General features: G+C 40.6%; 1 protein-coding gene across 1 annotated transcript; it reads right to left on the bottom strand.

Annotated features, from left to right (window-relative positions):
• On the bottom strand, positions 1-11,540 carry amdhd2 (amidohydrolase domain containing 2). Its single transcript, XM_020587925.1, has 12 exons — positions 11,140-11,540; positions 9,986-10,118; positions 9,765-9,901; positions 7,883-8,022; positions 7,454-7,508; positions 6,749-6,961; positions 4,509-4,597; positions 3,874-4,018; positions 2,528-2,635; positions 2,227-2,295; positions 1,519-1,620; positions 1-1,382 (listed from the first exon to the last, which is right to left on the bottom strand). The coding sequence occupies exons 2-12, from the start codon at positions 10,066-10,068 to the stop codon at positions 1,303-1,305; spliced, it is 1,221 nt and encodes a 406-aa protein (XP_020443581.1). The 5' UTR covers positions 10,069-10,118; positions 11,140-11,540; the 3' UTR covers positions 1-1,302.
• Between the last annotated feature and the right edge of the window lie 10,682 nt (positions 11,541-22,222).

Raw genomic sequence — 22,222 nt, 5'->3', positions numbered from 1 at the left:
TGTGTTGCTCTTTTATTTTGAAGTAATTTCCCCATAGCTTCCATATTATTGTGTCCACATTAACACATTTCCTCTTCTGGCCACTTTTTTAATCCAGGGACATTTTCAAGAGAGGACACGGGGAGCATGCAGCAGTCAGGACATATCGACCTCCCCGGTTACAAAAGAAGAATTCAAGTGTCGTCTTCAAAACACCGTAGCAGTAGAGTAAACAGCTCTGCAGTCCTCTTCCAAGTTAACAACAGAAATCCATCTAAACTTCATAATATAGCTACAGTTATTCCTGAGGAGAGGAACCACCATGTTACAGTGCGAATCAGTGACAGCTGATTTATTTCAATCTATTTTAATTGCGAAATGTTTCCCTTTATATCACATCCATGTAACATGATTAAAATAAAATGTAAAACATCTAAAATTAGGTAAATAAAATAATCAATGATAAAAACCCTCATATGTCCTGTCACTTGTGCAACGGGGACACCAAGAATAAATCTTAAAATATAGCAATATTCAGGTAAGAGTCAGATTTGGAGCTGATTGTCAATACTGGATTTAAAAATACAGAAAATGAATATGCTCTGTCAGTGAAGTCAGTCAAACAAGACACAGTCTATAGGCACACTAACAGCACTGTGAGGCTGTAATGCTCACTACACACCAAAACGCAATACTTCAGATAGATGAATTGTGTGGCCATATCTCTGCTATTGTACATTTTGTCTTTGGGGAAAGGTCATGTATCCTCAATCATAGGGGTTTATCCCCTGTACAGTGGCCTTTTAGGAGATCTAAACCCAAGTTAAGATTGCAGTACAGGACTTTCTAAATCAACATCAGACCTGCCTCTGACACAGACTGATGCCATGTCAACATCAGAGCGCACAAACTACACACATAAGTTGAATGCTTTTGAAAATACAACTGAGGCTAATGGGAATTCATTTTCTTGAAGCATTTAACAAATGGAAGCTGCCGACTTGTTGGTGGCACTAAAAGAAGAGGTCAAAAAAAGTCATAAGAATTTACCCTCGGGGGAACAAGTAAAGCATCCATCAGTCTTTATTTCACTCTGGACTGAAGACTGACTGCCACTGTGGCATCACAACGCCAGCATGGTTTGAAATACTTAAACCTAATACTTTCAAATAGAGAAAGGCAATGTAGAAAAACTGAAGATGTCACTGTGTGTTCTGATGAATCAAAATATTGAACAGACGATCCTGTGGGATGCTGCGTCCCCTGAAGGCGCAGAGGGTGCCAGCTGTCAGGCCAGTCTCCATCAGCAGGTTTCTTCCTCTTCTATGGCTCTTTTCTCCAAACCTCCTCTCCAGAAATATAGGTGGCTTTGACGTTAAGGGCATCACTGAGTAAAACCAGGTCTGTAAAAGATGTGTGTGGATTAAAGGGATATCAAACACACACAAGATGAACTGATTTAATGTCTAACAGCAGTCGCTATCTAGACACTGCAGACATGTTGATTCTTTTCGCTCTGCTGATGCAATAAATCCTGACCTGCGTCTGAGCCATAGTCCAAGGTTCCCTTCTTGTGACCGATACCCAGAAGTTGAGCTGGATGAAGTGAGGCAGCTTCCAGAGCCTCTTCTACACTGCAGCCTGTTAACACATGCACACACAGACATGCAGACCTCCATCCCCAAATAAAGTTGCCAAGCAGTGTTCAATATATGGAACATCAAGAGCAGAAAATCAACTGACTGTCCAGTAACAAGTCTCCAAAACCCTCAAATAACATGCAAATATGGCTGCACCTTGAAGCAGTAATAACTTCAGGTCAGCAGCATAAAGATGATCAGAGTCCATATGACCACTCAGATGTTAAACATATAACTTTACCATAAAATCTCACAGATATGAGAAGAATAACATCAGAAAATTATAATCTGGAATTTCTCATTAATTATCCATAGCTGTGTTTTTACAATTACACATCATTGACAGAGCTGTGTCCTGAAACAAAACAGAAAGAATAGAAAAGCATAAAAATTAAAACCCCACTTTACAGGAGAATTTCTACAACATTTTTTAAATTGGTGTATTTTTGTTTGCATTAAAGACAGAGTAGCTGGTGTGAGTCTTGGCACCACGTGTTTTTATATGATGTACTGATCCTCCTGTTGCCATTAATCTTCCCTTAACTTGGTAGAAGTTACATGTTGATCCATTGTGATGTGAACAAGAAGCCAAATTGCACACACTTACCTGAAGCCTGTTTGAAGTGGCGTACACACATATCCATTGTGGCTATGCTGCCACTGAGGGTCTTAGTGCCTAAGAGACAGCAAGAGTGAAATTATAATAGAGTTCAACATACAGATATTTGAATCAAAACTCAAAGTTTTATCAATAAGGCCTGAAACAGACTGGTGGAGGGAATATAATGTAACTTTCAGACTTGTCATTTTGCAGGTCTACCATTTCAGTGTTCAGCTACACATTCTGTATGCTGCTCTACAAGTGTGTCATTACTTCATTTATTTTATCAATGGAAAGTCACTGAGACCTGCCACATAAGCGTGGAGACCCTGGATCTCGATGACCTGCTGCCCCAGAGTGTGACGACCAGGTGGAAGACCCATCGCTGTGATTGCATCTGTCACCAACACCAAACCTGAAAACCAGACAAACATGTACAGTATGAGGTCTTTGCAGAGCTGTATTCAGACAGGTATGCAGTGGAATGTGTTGAATCCAACCCAAACATCAGCTCCTGCTCAAAATAACACTGCATGAAACCTTAGTGCAACTGATCCTGAATGTCTGAATCATACTTCATGTCAATCCAGCTTATAGTTGTTGAGACAGTCCCTCACTTGTGTCCTTTCCTTCGTAGTCCCGCCCATGTAAGATGGGAGGAAAACATGCAACACATTGGGTAGCAATAAGGGGAAGCGAGGAAACACGTTTATACACACATGAGACATCCCTGATCCCTCATCTGAAGGGGTATTGGTCCACAAAAGACTTCTGCAAATGACACTCTTGTGTACTCTTGCTCCTGGCTCCTCCAGCAGCCTCCTCGTTCCTCGCTTCTCAGAGCAGATTTAAGAGTCTTGAGATGTCCTCGAGCCTCCCTTGACTGGAACGACTTCCAGGTCAAGCAAAGATGGAAGGGTAAGCAGCACTCAAAAAAAAAAAGACTTGGGATACGCCCACTGAATGTCACTTTCAGGTTCCTTAGAAATGTAAATAAATCATTTTCCATATTTCACATATCTGCAGAGGAGTCCTGGATGTTTAACATCAGATGACTGCTAAGGAGAACATTTATTTCTAGGCAGTAAATTGCATTCTGCTTTATCATGAAAGATACAATGAGAGAAACAACAAAAGACAGCCTGTTCTATTTTTATGACCTCCCTGAGCATCTTGAGGAAAGCAGAAAGGCTGAACTAAGAAAATACCAGCTGTTACATGTACTGATAATGGCTTGTTGGGTCTACTGGTCCATAAAATGTGTTCACCTTAAGGAGTCATCAAATGTACACATAACAGAACAACTAACGATGTGTCCATAGTGGGTAATTAATCCACCGCAGCCTAGCTACAGACAAAATTAATATTTATGGACCTGCACTGGCATCCTGAAGAGAAGATGCATGATGAAAACATTCAGTTATACACTGGACAAGACTGGAAACACTGACCCTGAAGCCAACTCCACCTAAACAACAGGAAATGGATATGTCCCTAGAATCACAATTATGTACCATTTTTAGAAACAGTTATTGCATTTCGGTTAACCTTTATATGTACTGAAAACAACAAACATTGATTTTTACAGTCACTAAAACAGGTATCTCCAAGGTAGAAGCAAAGAACCAATGAAAGAGAGCAACAATTACTGACCCGAAGGGTGGGCTCGGTGAGCGATGCGTAGCGCAGCGGGGTTGGTGTGGATCCCATCTGCTATCATGCCATAATAGACTGTCCTGCCTGCAGGAACCTGATCACTGGTCAGCAGACCCACTATACCAGGGTCCCGATGGTGGAACTGGACCCAACAAAAACAATGGCATAATGGGACAGTTATGACTTATTACACTACCAAGACAATAAGGCATACCATTAAATATTACGTCTGAGTGACAACAAAAAGTCTAAGAGAAGATTGTCTTGAAGCACTGAGGGTTTGCTTACAGCAGGAGTTGGATTTGAAATCATGCATGTCTTGGTTAATAGCTCAGACCTTGCCTGGATTTTGTGGTGCTCCTTATGTATTGGTCTGAGGAGGCGAGTGGTACAAGTACAATGATACACACAAAGTACAACTTCACTCGTAAACTTCAGTGTTTCCTCCCGACAGGTTTTAAAAATTATTTCCCTAGCATTTATGCATTTATTAGACAGCATCCGTAGAGAGGACACACGAAGTGAGAAGGCAGGAAGAGAAAAAAAATCCAGAGACCACGAGGCAAGGTCACAGGCAGACACTGCTTCATGTTAAAATCAGTTTAGTTCATGAAGGAGGAGGTGGAACTCACAGGCAGCATGGCATTAAAGAGATGAGTGATGAAGGAAGCTCCACTCTGAACAGCCTCTTCAGCCTGGGACAGGTTGCCCACTGAGTGACCTACAATCACAGGAAACAGTAACAAGCAGTAGGATTAATAGAGTTCGAGTTCAGGTGCAGTAAATGAATCTAATCCAGTACACTTTTTGTCAAATTCAGTGAATATGTCCTCATGGTCTGCTAACTGACACAACATCTTTCCATTGCTTCAGGAGCACTGAAGGGATGGGTTTTTGGCTGCTGAGTTCAAACTTCTCCAGTATCACTGATTCCTCTTTTAACACAAAAAAAAGACCTACCAAGCCTAAATTACAATGTTCTTAATTTAGAATTAAAATCACTTAGATTTTGGTGAATTCATTTCCAATTTTTAATACTAGCTGTGGTCATCATTTTTTCAACATTAGCAGTTCAATGTATTTACATTCATTTCTCTAATCATTTTCACTGTTAGAAGCTTAATCTGCCACTTATGCACTGGATTCAAATTTCCTTCAGGTCTATCAGTGTTAACGTTGTAATTTAACATAACTAATATCAGCCTCAGTCTTTAAAAGCTGCATCAGATTCATGTTAACACAATGTTTCCTAGTACTGCTGTTTCACATTAAAAGACTTCAACTGACAACACACAAGGGAGCATTTATTGTGAAGGAGTCACAGGAAACACAATGTATTTGTCCCAGAAGTTCGCACTGACAACAAGACAATGCACATTTTGTTTATTTTTGTCAGTGGATCAGTTTTAAATATGTGAAAAAGTAATGGAGCAAGAAGAAGTAGAGTTTAAAGAGCCCGTGGCTGCTCATTTTGCTTGTTTCCAACTATTTAATGTTTAATTTGGGGTACCTCTAGATTAGCTTGGCACCCCTCATAACTCCCAGTAGCCTCTTCCTTAAAACAAGAGGATAGTTCATGAACATGCACAACTCCTGCAGCTGGTGTTGTGTCGCAAGTGGACAGCACAACGAACTGTGACAGCATTAATTAATTAATTTGAATTTCTTCCTCCACAGATAGGTAAACAGCTTCTCCAGCCTTACAACAATTCTCTCTAACATTACAGAAACAAGCTATGTGTTTTTTTTAAACTTACAGTTAAGTCCCAGCGAATAGTGGAAACATCACCCCCTTTAAAGTACTGTAGCTCCAAGGTCAGTAAATCCAACCGGTCGTCACTGCATCTTCCCCCACACGACCACAGTCCCAAAGTGGTGAAATTAATTCAAAAAGGTAGTGTGGCACCAACAATAACATCATGGCTCTTTAATCCGCTTGTTAACCAGCGACACAACACGTGGCAGACACACTGGCCTCAAGCAGTCAAAACAAACAGGTACTGTGCTCTGGGGGAATCCAGTGTTCATGAGCTGATCATTCACTGCAGCAGGGGGCTTCACTGCCCGGCTGCTTGTAGGTTAGACCTGGTCAGGTAAAACAGGGGGTCCCTGTACAGGAACATTCCCAGACTTGCAGTAACCTCAGGCCCTGTAATTTTGTCCACATCCTCTGGTCACAGTGCAGCAGCAGGGGGGAAAATATATCCACATAGCCAGGTGCAGTCTAAAAATTTTGTTTTTACAATGGCACTGGTACATGTTTTTTTTTGTTTTTTTTACATAAGCTTTATTGAAAATACACATAATAAACAAGGCAATGTAACATTTTGCCACTATGGTGGGGGCACCAATGGACATCTAGGTAGCTCGCATGAACACACAACGGCCTGGATTTTATGCCCATTGAAGGAGATCCTTAAACTATCACGTAATACTTTATTTTCATTGAGAAAAAAGTCTCACGAGCGAGAGTTTGCAAGGTGTGTATAAATCCAGTTGCTTCTGCATAGAAATACTAGAACATACTGTACATGCACGTCATTTTTTTTAGCTTTAGGTCATGTCTAAGATGATAATTCACCATTGTAACATTGTAGACAAGTCAGAAAACAAGGAAAAACATGTCATGGGCCCTTTAAAAAAACCAAGCCTGCTGTTTCCATGGTAACCACAGGTAGCAGCAATGAATCAACCAGGACTGAAATCTGAAAGATTGTAACCTGCAATTAGATGACAACCCACTCTGCCTCCTCATCCACAGCCGCCCCACTCTACAAACACTAGCATCAGCTTTCAAGAAGTCAGATCAGTCTAATCATGGTCTGCCTCGTTCTTGCATTACTGCGGATGTGGCTGAGTAAAAGCTGCTCACCTAATGACACAGTGATGCCCCTCTGACAAAGCTCCCTCACCACCAACTGGCTGCTGGCCAGCTCAGGAGCCAGGGTCACCATGGCAACATTGTCCAGACTGCCATAAGCCTCCATCAGGTCCTCGATCCCCCCGGACTGGAAGGTACGAAGATACTGCTCCAGGTGAGCACCTTTCTTCTTCGCACTGATGAACGGACCCTCCAGATGAAAACCTGAAGAAAACAAAGCCAGGAAGTGAATCAAATGTCAGTCCCAATGAGAGTCTATAATGCAGCAGCAGGAAATAGTAAAACATTTTAAAGGATAAGGCTGCCAATATATTTATTTGTTACTGTCAACACGCCTCAGGAAAACACCAAAACTAACAGTAAATGTATCCTACTAACTAGTATTGTGATGCATCTCATTCCTCTGTGCAATAGAACTCAAGTGGTGTCTAAAAACCATTAAAAACACATCAGTGACTCCTGCTGTTGCATTGACTGACATGTTCCTTGGTTACCATCAACACACACACACTAGTTTATTTTAACCATTCCCTCCTGCTTACAGTGTCCAGCCTTTTTGAAATGAATCTATAGTTCTAATAAAGATTTATGTCAACAGTAGAACCAGTGGACTTGGAGCTGAGATTCACAGAGTAGAGAAGTCAGAAAGCTACACGTTAGCTGATGTACACATCCACTGCAAAAGTAACATCTTACCAAGAACTCCAGCTCCATGATGTCCTCCATTTTGAACTTTGACCTGAGGGAGGACCTGAAACACATATTTTGATTATGGTGGGATTCTGTAATTAGAAGGAGACCAACAGTTTCATTTCACAAATATTATAGTTACACAAAACCTGGGCGGTTTTAGGTAATTTAGATCAAGTCCAAGACTTTGAGTCAGGAAGCAGGTCTTTAGGCTCTTTCAGTGCTTAGTGTGCCCATTACAACAGCACAATGGTCACCTGTAAATCAGGTTCACAGCTTCAGGCAGGAATACAGGTCTCATCCACATGCACATCCCTATTAAAAAAAAAAAGCTAAACTACAAAGAACACTGTTTTGATCATTGAAGTCAAGATCACTAGGAGACTGTTAGCATCGATATCCAACCTGATGACAGAGCTGAGGGAGTAATGTTACCTTGTGGTAGACTGCCGGAGGAGAGGTGACCAGAGTTGGACAGAAGGACGTCACACCGTGCTCCAGAATCTTTCTGGCCACAAAAGAAACTCCACTGCTGATGTCGTCAGAAGCCTGAGAGAAGTCGATGCCATATCCTCCTGGAGGGAGAGGACATATCTGTGACCGTCATGGCGACTCACCAGAAACTATAATAGTATAAGAAATCTCACTGAGGAAGTTAGGTATTTCCATATGTTGCATCAGTCTCATTACTCCCCAGTAAATATAGTTTACTCAGTATTTCTGTGAGATGTCTGCATATGTTAGGGTTAAACAAAACTAAACAAAATGACCGAGGGCTTAAGAGGAGATGATCAACAGGAGAAGCTGTTTTTGTTTTATAAACTGCATGAAACACAGTAGTAATAGGTGGAAAATGTTCAATGTCTCCCTTTTGGCTCAAAGTGAAAAATCTGATATTAGACCTGGATAATCCAAACATTCTCTTTGATTCATTTAACAGGCAATACTGATGATCTGCTGGATTGCATTTAGGGCGTCAGTGCGGATAACAGCCTGATGCCTGCTGATACGTTGGATACAAACACATTATGCTGTTATGCTTATGATTTTTGAGAGACATAAATATTACAGATACAGATAAGACACGTATGGTTATATTGAAGTTTATTATGAATGAACGTTTGCCTGTTTATACTGCAGTGCTATGAGTTTTTGCACTAATGTAACACATCTGATGTTCAGTATATGAAGCATTTGGTATATTCTGATTTACAGGCATGCTGGCATTGTTACTTCAATATCTGGAACAAGGGTTGTCTGTGTTCTTACAGCACAAATATCACACAGACATCCTAAAGTTACTTTTTTATGCTAACATGCCTTTTCTGAGGATGCTTCTGGCTGATGTCAAGTGGAACTTATATGGCTGATTTAGTTGCCATTTCTCGCTCCAGTTCCATGCATCAAGCTAGCTGGCTATAGCTGACAGGTGTCTATGGTAATTTAGGAAATGTCATGTTGAGTGCCACACATAGATTGACCTCTACACAACAATTTCACAGGTTCCGAGTAAGCTGCTTTACTTCTGACTAGGGAATGTTTGTATGTAAGGTATCATGACAACATGTTTCTAGCCCCTTGCCCTATGTACATGTACATCCTCAGCTATTTATAAATGGAAACCCTGCCTATTAGAAACCAGTTTACTGGTACCGACATTGGATTTAGACACTATATTGGTACATAACATATCACAGGAGACAAAAAGGTGAATATTTGTATTTTAGAAGCTGAAACGAGTGAATTATGTGCATTTCTGCTTAAAATGTTACTAAACAATTTGCAGCTGAAATTTTTATTAAACTAAAAGAAATGTATTAATTATTTATTATAAAATCATTTATTTATTCTGATAATTTATTAATTCTTTAAGTAATTTTCAAACAATGCCAAGTATTTACTGACTCCCATTTCTTCCAAGTGAAGAGTCTCTTTATTTCCTGTTTTATATCATAGTTGGCTGAAGAATGTTGAGTTGGAAGCATTGACTGAACAAAGGAAGACATGAAGAGCATGGACTCTAAGAACTTGTTTTATTTACTGTTTTGACAGTTCGTAGATTTAAAGAATAGTTGACCGATCATAAATATATTTCAATCAAAATTGAAAAATAATTGTTAGTTGCAGCACTGTGTGTAAATCAATCATCAAAGTTGCCGCTGATTAATCATCTGTCAATGGACTTATTGTTGTTTTATCTCCAGGCGGATCAGTTTCTGAAATACCCTGAATGCAGCACAACATCATGGTGAAAGATGAGCTGTAGACAAACTACTTAGTGTATCAGCATGCAGAGTGTGTGTGTGAGTGTGTGTACCATTGATCTGGACATCTATAAAGCCCGGGGCAATGATGCTGCCTTCACAGTCCACACGTTTGTCGGCGTAACCCTGCTCATCAAAGAACAGCTTCTCTGGATCTAAAATCCTCCCTTCACGCACCCATAGGTCCTCTCTGCAGACACACACACACACAAACTCTCTGCTTGGTTTTTTAAACTCATAACTTGTGTATAAACTGGTGAAGCCTGAGATGTACCTCTGCAGTTTGTGGTCTTTTAGTATTCTGCAGTTGATAAACTGAGTGATGGGAGCGTCAGACACAGATTTGTTGGTCGGCATGTTCTTTCTTTCTTTTCTGCATTAAAAACTCATCCCACTGCGTTAGACGACTGTAAAACACAGCAGAACAAATCAAATACTTATCTTAGTCACAGAAACACAAATGATAAATGCCAGGTTGGGAGAGCTGTAGTAAATTAACCTTCATTATTGGCTGTTAAATCTGTTATTTGTTCTGAAATCAAGACCTGATGATGCGTTTGATGCTGTGAGGCTTTCTTCATCTTCTCACTGAGGCTGCAATTACACTTATTTTTAATTGCAGCCTCAGTGATGTAATGAATGAATGAAAATGTAACATTATGTAACAGTGACGGGTTTGACTGGAAGATTTATACAAAATGTTTAACAGGATATGTCTGTGTCTACATTGGCTCATTACCATGTATGATTTTTGCCCCATAGTAACTCCAAAATAATGATAAAAATAATAACAACTGTTAGTACAACACAATGCCGTTCAACAGCTGCACAAACTGCAGGCTCCACAATAATCACACAGCTGAATCAACACCTCTCTGAAACAGTTTGAACACAAACTGAACATTGCCACCTTCATGAAGGATACTTTGTTACAGGACTGCATTAGTTTTAGCTAGGTGTACCTATTAAACTGGCAGCGGTGTATATATAAGGGGCATGGATGAAAATAAAATATTGTGTGTACATTACTGATGTTTCAAGCTTTGCAAATGTGACCTCTAAAAGCCTGGCTCAGCGTTGCTGCAAGTGCCGTTTGTTTGGCTTTTGATGATCACCAGCGGATCACACTTTACCTCTATCCCCGGAAATCCATTGTCCTACCACAGATGCACCAGTATGAAATTATCTCTGAACTCTTATCACAGTAGGTGCAGCAGTTGACTTTGACCTCGTGACGTTTTTGGACAGTGTTGCAATAAGCAGAAAGACCATTAATCTACTCAGTCGTCGTCTTTTAAATGTTGCACACGTAGACTTTTACTGAATGTCTTTGGAAAACCGATATTCGGGCTGTGAAAAGGCAATGCCAAACTCCATTCAGAAAACAACTAATTCAAGGCGTCCTTAGCTCTGCCCTCATTTACGTACCTTGATGGGGAAAGATGACAGACCTCTGAGAATGAATTAATTCCAACCGTCAACTCGGCATACACTCAGTCCACCGTCCGACTTGTTTCAGGAGAAATTTAAACTTGTTCAGCCACCACCGTGATGCTCTCCATCTCCACAGAACACACGCAAGGTGGGACGAGGTGCATTAAACTACCGCATATAATCGAGTTTAGCAAACCTGCAATTCTCCTCTAAACGCCCGTAACGTATTTCCTCATTAGTTGTCTAAAATTAACCACAATGCCGTTTTATGGTGATAGTGTACTACAGTAGCGTTAATACTTGCCCCAGGAGAAATTTTGTCTCCGTGTAACAGAAACAGAGGAAGTGGATGAAATCATGTGACGGAGAGGTCACATGTGTATTGGTCAGCTGACTTATAGCTGACCAATACACAAAATACTTCTCCCTGTAGTTTAGTGACTAATGCCATAAAGATAGTGCCAGTACACAGATGTAAAACTACTCTACAGAGGTATTAATACGAAATATATAGTTAGAATAACAGTAAGAAAGTAGGCTACTCATTCTGCAGTAATGTTTCAGCAGCGTTTTACTGTGCTATAGGTGGAGCTAGTGTAAAGTAGGCTACTTTATATAGAGCTATGTAATTTAATCCAATGTCCCCAGCCAAGGGCTCGGGACCCTTCTAAAGGTCACCAGATAAATTTGAGGAGCCATGAGATGAATATTGGGAGATGAAGAAGAAGCTTTATTTTATTGTCATTGTGACAAAATTTTGTTTGGAGCCGAGGGCCCCAGGCCGCTGTGTGCATACACACCACCATCACAGGCGGTGCAGGGGGTTCAGTGTCTTGCCCAAGGACACTTTGACATGTGGACTGCAGGCACCAAGATTCAAACCTTCAACCTTCCAGTTGGGAAATGACTGCTCTACCCACCGCAACACTGTCTCCAATTTAATAAAAGTAGAAAAACAATGTTCTGATACATTTATATTCATTTTTTTTTCTTAACATTGTGTGAATTATGGGATAATTGAATCAAACAGTGTTTGAAATGAAACAATATAAGAATTTTAGGACAAAAATAACTAGAATGTATGTGTGCCTTTGTATTACTTACATTATGGGGACCAAAACCTCTTAACACACTCACTTTGTGGGGACTCGGCCATACTTGTGGGGACCTGTCTGAATTTTAGGGTGGCAACATGGTTTAAGTTTAGGAATTAGGATCAGGGTTAGGGTTAGGCAAGTAATGGTTATGGTTAAGGTTAGGATAAGTCTACAGGAAATGAATGTAAGTCACTCTCACTTTGTGGGGACTCGGCCATACTTGTGGGGACCTGTCTGAATTTTAGGGTGGCAACATGGTTTAAGTTTAGGAATTAGGATCAGGGTTAGGGTTAGGCAAGTAATGGTTATGGTTAAGGTTAGGATAAGTCTACAGGAAATGAATGTAAGTCACTCTAAACTCCCCACAAGGAATGAAAACACAGCGTTTCTGTTTGTGTGTGTGTTCTGTAAGGTTACACAGCCAGTAGAGGGAACTAAAGTAGAACATTTGAGGGACCTTATCTGACATTTCTTCTGATAAACTTTGGATTTGTTTTCCATAAATGCTGGAAATTTGTTTTTTTTCTTGAATGTGTTAATGTACTTGGAATTTTCTTAGAGGAAAAACACAATTTAGAAGCACTGATCATATATTTATAACTAAGAATTCATACTGTCAAGTCTGAAAGGCTTTTAGCAGTCATTTTTGAATGCAGATTATTTTTGTTTTGTCACAGTAATAATATATCAGTCACAGGGGCCATTTGACAGAATGACTACTTTACCTTTGACTACTTTATTGACATTTATTTTATAATACATCTGTAGTTTTACTTAAGTAGAATTTTGAATGCAGGACTTTTACTTAAATTGGAGTATTTCTACATGAATGTTTTTGTACTTTTACTTTAGTAAAATATCTGCATACTTCTACTGTTTATAGTAGGCCCTATAAGTTTGAGGATTCCCCCCTTCCTCACGTGCAGGTGCAGGGCCACAGCTTGTCTCATGTGATCTGCGAGGTGAGCTGAACGATGATTGAAAACCCCACCAAGCCAATTTTCACACTAGAGGAAGTGTTACACCTAACTCCATCTCCACCCCCTCGCTTCAGGCAGAGCAGCAGCCCCCTCCCTATCCTGAAAGTCAACAATAAACGACGTTTCCAGTAAGCCGGATACCACCCCAAGTCCTGCTCATCCCCATGGAGACCACTACGAGAGCCTGCAATCCTGTCTCCTCTGGCCAAACCAGGCCACCCATGAGGAGAGAGAGAGCCTATATCTTATTTTACCTAATGGATCAAATTGTAGATCTCCACTTAGACAGTGCAAATGTATTTCTCTGTTTCTCAAAGAAAAGACTTGGCAGGTTATCTGGTGGATATTTTGACTGAATTAACAAGGTTCAAACAGAGAAAAATAACTCTGTGATCATGGTGTACTATATTATACAGCCTCAGTGTCGCCTCTTTTGTGAGCCGTGACGTCAGCATTACCCTCAGTGCTGCATGAGTGACACAGTAGCTTTGTTTTGGACTCGCCACATCTCATTCACGGCCGCTTAACTCCTGAGTCTGGGGCTGTATGGAGGTCTTTCTAGACCCCCAGTTGCTTAATCCGCTGGTTTTTAAGGCACTGAATAACTTGGCTATTTGTATGCTCAGTCCTGGGGTGGTGGGGTGCTTCTGCTTTATGTGAATTGTTGACTTGCCTGAAGACACCAAGTGACTGATAACACTGAGCTGATGACTGCCAGCAAGGTCATGGTGAAGGCTCAGCCATACTGCTCACATATGGACGGTGCAGACCAACAAGACAGCTGCGGAAGATGGCAAAGACAGTGATGGAATACCAGTACTAGAAAATGGCAAGCACCAGATGAGCCATGGCTACATGACTGATCCTTCTTTAACAGCTGTTTCAATTCGAGACATTTGAGTTCAAAATTATCCATATGTTGATCCCGCACAGAAAAATCTGTTCAAATGATTTACTAAAGGGCACATCACTGTTAGACATAAACATACCATGTGTTCTTAAGCCTGAAAAAATGGGAGGAACCAGCATCTCATTGAGTACCTTAGGAGCTTGATTAGGCATGTACGGATATGAATAATTTTAATAAAATAATCAAACTTAACATGTTCAACATTTTAAGAGCATGGTATTGGTGAGATTTTACCAGCTTCCTGCCCAGAACTGGTGAAGGAATAGAACAGACTTGTAAATTCTCAGACAGGGATATTGGTATCTGCCTCCAAACCCCAATATATATTAGAATGAAATTATTTTTATTAAATACCAAATAAATAATAATTGCATAATCACATCTAAATATCAAACAGCGCAATTTTCAAGCAAGAAGTTGCTGCTATTAACTGCTGGAATTCATCAAAGTCAAACTGAAGATTTGCCTGAATCATTTTCCTACACTGGGGAAAAAGCAAAAAATAATTTCACATACTTTAAGAGAATTGTGAGAATTTGCTACATTTCTTTTTCAAATGTTATAGTAAACTAGATAATCTATGGGTTATGAACTAAAACATGACATTTGAGATTGTATAAAATGTGACTGTGGGAGTTTTCACTATCTTGACTCAGGTCCTTGATGATTTAATCCACATGTAAACAAGTGGAAGACAGACATGGACTACTCCAGAGAAGCAGTGTGTGGCTGTAGAGGAGGGAGGTTGTGTTGTCAACACCCTGTGAATGAAGAACAAATGACAACAGATTTAGCAGATTAGTGATGGTGAGACTGGAGGAATGAAGGGAGGAGATCATGCTGAGTTTGTCAGGTGTTGGTGCCCTCAGTGTGGCTTTGTTTGCTAATGGATTTGCCTGTTTCCCGACACTCCAGATCTGTTTGCAAATGAACTCTCAGATGTCAGAGGATATGAGGGTGTCGTTCTGATGGTGAACGTGAGCAGTAGGAGCTGGAAGCTGGAGATCATCTGCATGACTGTGACATCAAATCACAAAACAGAGCTTTAAAAAAGCCACCAAAAACTGGACAGCAATTCTTAAGTGTAGAAAATGAGTCTATGTGGCTAAATATAGAGTATTGTTGTTTTTATAATGTTACATTTCCTTCCGTTTTTTTGTTGTGTTTTCATGGTAACTTTATGGCTACATTTTTATTTAACTTGATTTTTTAAAACCATTTTGACAGTTTTTTGTCATGTGGGGCTGTGGACAAAAGTTTAAATTGTCATTGTTGATTAATGTGCATTGTGACCTGCAAACACACAATCTAAAATAATTTTTTCAAACCTACTGTAGTCACAAAAATCACTGTATGATATAATTTTAAAGGTTTTTTTTATTATTAAGAATGGATGAAGTTAATCAAATCAAATTATTGGGAACTGTCCATTTTCCTTGACATGCGCATTGACAACATTCTTAAGAAAAGGGGAAAGGGCATTGCTATTATTACTAATAAAAAGGATCTTGATTAACCTCAGTTATCCCAAAAACCGCTGCTAGATTTGACTGTTCATTCCATACATGCATAACACTGTTAGGTATTTTTTTAGTCAGATAGAAATTGGTTAGATATTTGTTGTATTAGAAATGTTTAGTGGAGACAGGATGTCTAGTTTAAACGCTTAGTTATTGTCATGAGTTTTGCAGGATGTACATGGGCAAGAATAACTAGATAGAAAAGTTTGACTGTCAGGCAGGATGATTATTGTTATTATTATGATATGTTCAGCCGTAATCTTAATCATAATATCGTCCTAGGCTTAATGTCCAGACATGTCCCTGAATGTCCTGTATGTTTTTAGATACACACCACTTTATCAACATTCCCACACATTGATTTTCTCCATGTTTTGACTACTGCTACGGTCAGCTGTAAAGCTGGCATATCGGGTGACGCCACGGTTTGACGTCGCTGTGTAGAATGGGGTTAGCCCAAACCAGATATAATGTACAGGCCTGTTGGGTTCGGGGTCTTTCATTCTTCATCTGCCTGCGCGCAGTATTGGAGGTGAAAGATACCTGGATGTGTAATGTTAATTTTGCCTGTGATCCTTTGAATAAACCAGCACGGTTTTTTGTATCCACTTGGACCGCCTCGTCTCTCTGAGTTCCTGGTTAAGAGAACTGGAAAAATATCTTTCAACACCGTACAGCTCTTTTCACTTTCACTAATTTATACACATTTTAATTTCTGTGTTATAGTTTGTGGTACTCGTAGGTTTTCTGATTCTGATTTTCAGGTGAATCTTTTTCATTTTGACTGGACTCCTCTGGTCAAACAGTCTACATCCAGTCTGTATGTGAATCCAATAAAATAAACCTTAAACACAACTATAAAAGCTAAAGAAATCAATGTTCAAATAGGATATTAAAATAAAGAAATAAGTTTGTATGAAATGAGAAGTCATCTAAAACGTATTTCTGACATTTGCCTCCATCTGTGGCCCATAAGTTCTCCGTGTCTGTGGATGTTCTCTGTCACAGGGCCTGCATTGTTCGGGAAAAGCCCTCTCTGTAGTGGGGAGTTTACAAGGCATACATACGTATGTGTGTGTGTGTGTGTGTGTGTGTGTGTGTGTGTCTAGGGGGGACTATCTTTCTCCTTTCACTTTCTTTCCACACAACCCCTCCCCCCAACCTACCACCCTCACCCCTCCTCCTCCATCCTCTACCTTGCTGTCCGGCCTGTTTGCATTCCTCTCAGTTAATAAGTGTTTGTCCAATCCCCAGCGGGGGGTGTAAAGATCACCACACACAAACACAGCAGCCCACCCTGCCCCGAGTCAACCATCTGTAAAGATCACAAAGATGATGCTGCGAGGGAGAGAGAGGGAGGAGATGGCAGTCAGAGTTGTCATAAACTTCACAGACCTGCTGCTCAGCCATTAACATTAGAATAAACTCAAAATGACCAATACAATAACCACTGTTTCCTTATACAGTTTTAAATGTCTGCAGGGTGAAGTGATCAGTCATGGGTGGACATTTTAAAAAGCGGAGGCATTTCAAACTGTCAGCTGGCCACAGTTTCACTTCTTGTCTGTGAAGTCAATCATTCCTTGTCTACAGAGGTTATTAGATCACATATTAAATCCAGGCCAGGAACTTCAGGGTTGTTTTTCATCCTCATTTTGGGAAAATTAAGTACAAACCCAATTCTAAAAAAGTTGGGACACTGTACAAAATGTGAATAAAAACAGAATGCAATGATGTGGAAGTTTCAAATTTCAATATTTTATTCAGAATACAACATAGATGACACATCAAATGTTCAAACTGAAAAAATGCATAATTTTAAGGGGAAAATAAGGTGATTTTAAATTTCATGGCATCAACACATCTCAAAAAAGTTGGGACAAGGCCATGTTCACCACTGTGTGGAATCCCCTCTTCTTTTTATCATAGTCTGCAAACGTCTGGGGACTGAGGAGACAAGTTGCTCAAGTTTAGGAATAGGAATGTTGTCCCATTCTTGTCTAATACAGGCTTCCAGTTGTTCAACTGTCTTAGGTCTTCTTTGTCGCATCTTCCTCTTTATGATGCGCCAAATGTTTTCTATGGGTGACAGATCTGGACTGCAGGCTGGCCATTTCAGTACCCGGATCCTTCTTCTACGCAGCCATGATGTTGTAATTGATGCAGTATGTGGTCTGGCATTGTCCTGTTGGAAGATGCAAAGTCTTCCCTGAAAGAGACGACGTCTGGATGGGAGCATATGTTGTTCTAGAACTTGGACATACCTTTCAGCATTGATGGTGCCTTTCCAGATGTGTAAGCTGCCCATGCCACACGCACTCATGCAACCCCATACCATCAGAGATGCAGGCTTCTGAACCGAGCACTGATAACAACTTGGGTTGTCCTTGGCCTCTTTACCTGCGCTTCTGGATCATGTTTAGATGTTGCTTCTTTTTCGACCTATAGAGTTTTAGCCGGCAACGGTGAATGGCACGGCGGATTGTGTTCACCGACAATGTTTTCTGGAAGTATTCCTGAGCCCATGTTGTGATTTCCATTACAGTAGCATTCCTGTATGTGATGCAGTGCTGTCTAAGAGCCTGAAGATCACAGGCATCCACTATGGTTTTCCGGCCTTGACCCTTACACATGGAGATTGTTCCAGATTCTCTGAATCTTTGGATGATATTATGCACTGTAGATGATGATAACTTCACACTCTTTGCAATTCTTCTCTGGGAAACTCCTTTCTGATATTGCTCCACTATTTTTCGCCGCAGCATTGGGGGAATTGGTGATCCTCTGCCCATCTTGACTTCTGAGAGACACTGCCACTCTGAGAGGCTCTTTTTATACCCAATCATGTTGCCAATTGACCTGATAAGATGCAAATTGGTCCTCCAGCTGTTCCTTATATGTACATTTAACTTTTCCAGCCTCTTATTGCTACCTGTCCTAATGTTTTTGGAATGTGTAGCTAAAGAACAAATTGATTGGTGAAAACTTATTTCAACATTTCTCAGTGGACTAATGACATTTTTTTACAAAACACTCTGGGTAGTGATGATGAGTGAAATGTCTTAACATCTTGGCTTAATATGACATTTGCCTTAGACATTGATGATCCCATCAGGATGAACTGCAATAATTAGGGTGATTCTCAAATGTTTTGTCTTTGGTATGACCAAATGCTGGCAAATCTTATCACTTTATGGTATGTACAAAGCAGAAACAAACTTTTTTGACATGTACTAGGTGAGCAATGTTCATTCAAGTGACTGGACACCATCACTGAGTCTGGTGTCCAATTCCTATCATTTATCTGTGCAGTCACAATATACACAATCATTAAAACCATGGTTGTTTTTACTCTTTTACTTTTTCTTTTTTTTTATTCCAACACAAAATACATTTACAGGACAAAGGGCATAACATAGTAGATGAGACAACAGACATTTGATAGAAAATGGATGATTGTAGCAACAAAATAACAAAGAGGGAAAAAAGCTACAGAGCAATATCAATCATATACATACAATATATACTTTGCATTCACATACTTATACAGTATATACCCAGATATATATGTAAACACATATTCATAATACTTCATAATACAAAAATAAATGAAATTAACAGATCGGGAAATGATTAGAAAAAGAGGGAAGGGGAAAAAAGGGGGGTAGGTTATATTCTCAGTTAATTTGGTTTGATTGGTAGGTGTGATATACTCAAAACAGTAGCATGGAAAGTGAGGGCTAATAACAGCAACAATAATGAAGTAAAAAGCAAAAAGAGACTCTCTTTTACCTTTTCAGAAGCTCCTTTGACAGCAATTACAACTCTGATTTGTCACAGGTAAGTCTCCTCAAGCTCTACACACCTGGATTTAGGCAGTTTATCCCATTCTTCCAGACAAATCCTCTCCAGCTCTGTCAGACTGGATGGGAAGCTTCTGTGAACTGCTATCTTCAGGTTTCTCCACAGATGAGCTTTGGTTGGCCCACTCAAGGTCAATCAGAGACCCAGTGTTTCTTCAGTGTTGTTTTGGCTGTTTTCTTCAGGTCACTGTCACACTGAAAGGTGAACTGTCACACCAGTCTCAGGTCTCATACACTCTGGAGAAGAACTTGTTTATGGACCTCTCACTATTTGGCTGCATTCATTCTTCTCTCAGTTTTGACCAGTCTCCCGGTCCCTTCTGCTGAGAAACACCTCCATAACATGATGCCGCCATCGCCATGCTTCACTGTAGGGATGGTATTAGCAAGTGATGAGCAGAGCCTGGAGTTCACCAAACATAATGCTTGGAGATGGCCATCCTTCCAGCAGGTTCTCCATTTCTGCAGACAGCTTCTGAAGCTGTGTGAGAGGAACCATTGGGTTCTTAGTCACCTGCCTGACCCAGGCCCTTCTCACCCATTTATTCAGTTTAACTCAACGTCCGACTGTAGGAAGGGTCCTGGTGGTGCTAAACTTCTTCCATGTCACAGTTTCTGAGGCTACTGTGCCGCTGGAAGCACTCAGAGCTTTAGAATTGTTTTATACCATTGTCCTGATCTACACCTCAGCACAGTTGTACCACAGAGGTCCACACACAGATCCTTGGACTTCATGGACTGGCTTTTGCCCTTACATGCAGTGTGAATTGTGGGACCTTATAGACAGAGGCATGTGTTTTCAATTCAGTTTGCCAGAGGTAGACTCCAATCAAGTTCTACACACATCAGGAAAATGAAAGCAAACAGGATGCACCTGATCACAGTCTGGGGTGTCAGAGCAAAAGGTCTGAATACTTTTGCAAAATAGAGATTTCAGTTTTTGATTTGCTAAATCTTTTTTTTTTTAAGTTTTGTCTATTTTATTGTGGGTTACTGAGATTGCATGTTAGATTGATGGACAACCCCACAATTTTAATAATTTTAAATTAAATCTACAACACATTCAAGGGGTCTGAATACCTCTGAAAGAACTACATATTAGTCATGTCATATTGCCCACCAGTCCCTCTGTTTTAAGGCACAATGTGGCTACATGAGGAGATTATAGGTGGGTAGCAGCAACGTGTGGTGAAGGGCACAGCACATCGAATGTAACCAGCCTTCTGCTCTGCTGCTGCAAATTCAACAGGCAACTGTCTAAAAAGGGCTTTAGTCTTGTTTTCTCCAACAATGGATTCATATAATGATCTGTTTTCTTAGTGGCTCAGGGAAACCCCTTCACTCCCTGCAGCTCTACAAACAGAAGGGGGAACTGAAGCCAATCCTGACTTTGGTTTTATTGGGCAGTCTGGCATGCTGATAAAACCTGTTGCCATGTGAAATCACAAATCAGCTTGCTGCCATTAAACGTCTCACTGCAGCAGACTGATAGCAAAGGAAGAAAGAGCGGGATGCTTAAGAGTGCTGCCAGAAATATCCAGAGTGTGAGCTGTTTGGGAAACGTTCTGGAAGGTCACTCTCTCACTCTATCCCACGTCCACTCTCATCAAGTCACTTTGTAGATGCATCCAATACAAAAACAAAACAAAAAAAACGCTCTTTGCTGGGGGTGTGAGGCTGCACCAGTGAATACACAAACTTACAAACTTCTGCCTGGTAGATGGCGGCTGGGAGAAATCCCTGGTTGTGCTAAGCAGACAGGGGGTCTGAGGCTTGGCCCAGGCCCGACTGGATGTGTTTAGAGGAGGTTTTTGTCAGTGTTGCCGCCACTACAGCTCACCTATTGAGGGTAGAGTCTAAGATATGTAAAGCAGCAGTGTTTCAAAGCTTTTCCTCCACTGTGTAATAAACAAAGAAATAAAGAAATCAAATTAAAGTTTGTAAAGGAGTGAGCAAAAAGCGGGAATAAGAGAAGAAGTAGAGAGAAAGTGTCCTCTGTGCTAAATGCTTATGCACTGGGCCAAACCCTGTGTTGGAATCTGATGAGTGTTGGAAAATAGAAAAAGAAAGAAATCATTAAAAAAGACAGAGGCAGACTACTATGCCCTTATTTGCAGTATTTTCTTTTCTCATTGAGTCAGTCCAAGTCCAGCAGCTTGGTAAGCCTCCCACCCAACACTGAGCTGCAGGCATGGGCATGCCCAGCCAAGGTCAAACTGCTGCCGCCAAGAACGTGCACACAGCTCAACCTGCCCCTGGCTCTGTTTATATTTGTTTTTTCACTCCGTTTCCCTCTCTGCGCCTCCACAGGGATCTCTTTAGCAGCTCATGCTCTCTGGAGGGTTCGGCAGCACACGCAGGTATCAAGTGACACAGACTGTTCATCCAGGACGATGCGGCCGAGGCAAGGTGCTGCTGTGCACTTGGTATCTGTCTCAATATCACACTATGTAGGCCATCAATATGTGTTACCAAATCTGTAAAGTCAACTGTCTCTTCAGAAATTAAGTGTCTTTCTGCAGAAACATGTGACAGTTATTTCACAGCAAATATCACAGCATGAGAAGAAAATGACCAGCTGTATCTGAAAGACACAATGTACTAGCCTAGCTGGTGTGACATGTCATAGACAGGAAGGTAAGTTGAGAATATGTTTGGGAATTGACTCTGCTATTTGGAGACCATTGTTCTGTCACTGCAGTGAGTC

Source organism: Monopterus albus, unplaced genomic scaffold, assembly GCF_001952655.1.
Source record: "Monopterus albus unplaced genomic scaffold, M_albus_1.0 scaffold488.1, whole genome shotgun sequence".
Taxonomy (NCBI): domain Eukaryota; kingdom Metazoa; phylum Chordata; class Actinopteri; order Synbranchiformes; family Synbranchidae; genus Monopterus; species Monopterus albus.
Note: the sequence above shows the minus strand (reverse complement) of the source record. Positions and strands in the feature narration are given on the sequence as shown.

Excerpts from the sequence above, each read along its gene's own strand:
- amdhd2 (XM_020587925.1), bottom strand. The coding sequence starts at position 10,068 with ATGCCGACCAACAAATCTGTGTCTGACGCTCCCATCACTCAGTTTATC. Across the intron at positions 8,023-9,764 it reads TATAGATGTCCAGATCAATG|GAGGATATGGCATCGACTTC; the intron begins GTACACACACTC and ends CTCTCCCTCCAG. Across the intron at positions 2,296-2,527 it reads TCTCCACGCTTATGTGGCAG|GCACTAAGACCCTCAGTGGC; the intron begins GTCTCAGTGACT and ends GCTGTCTCTTAG.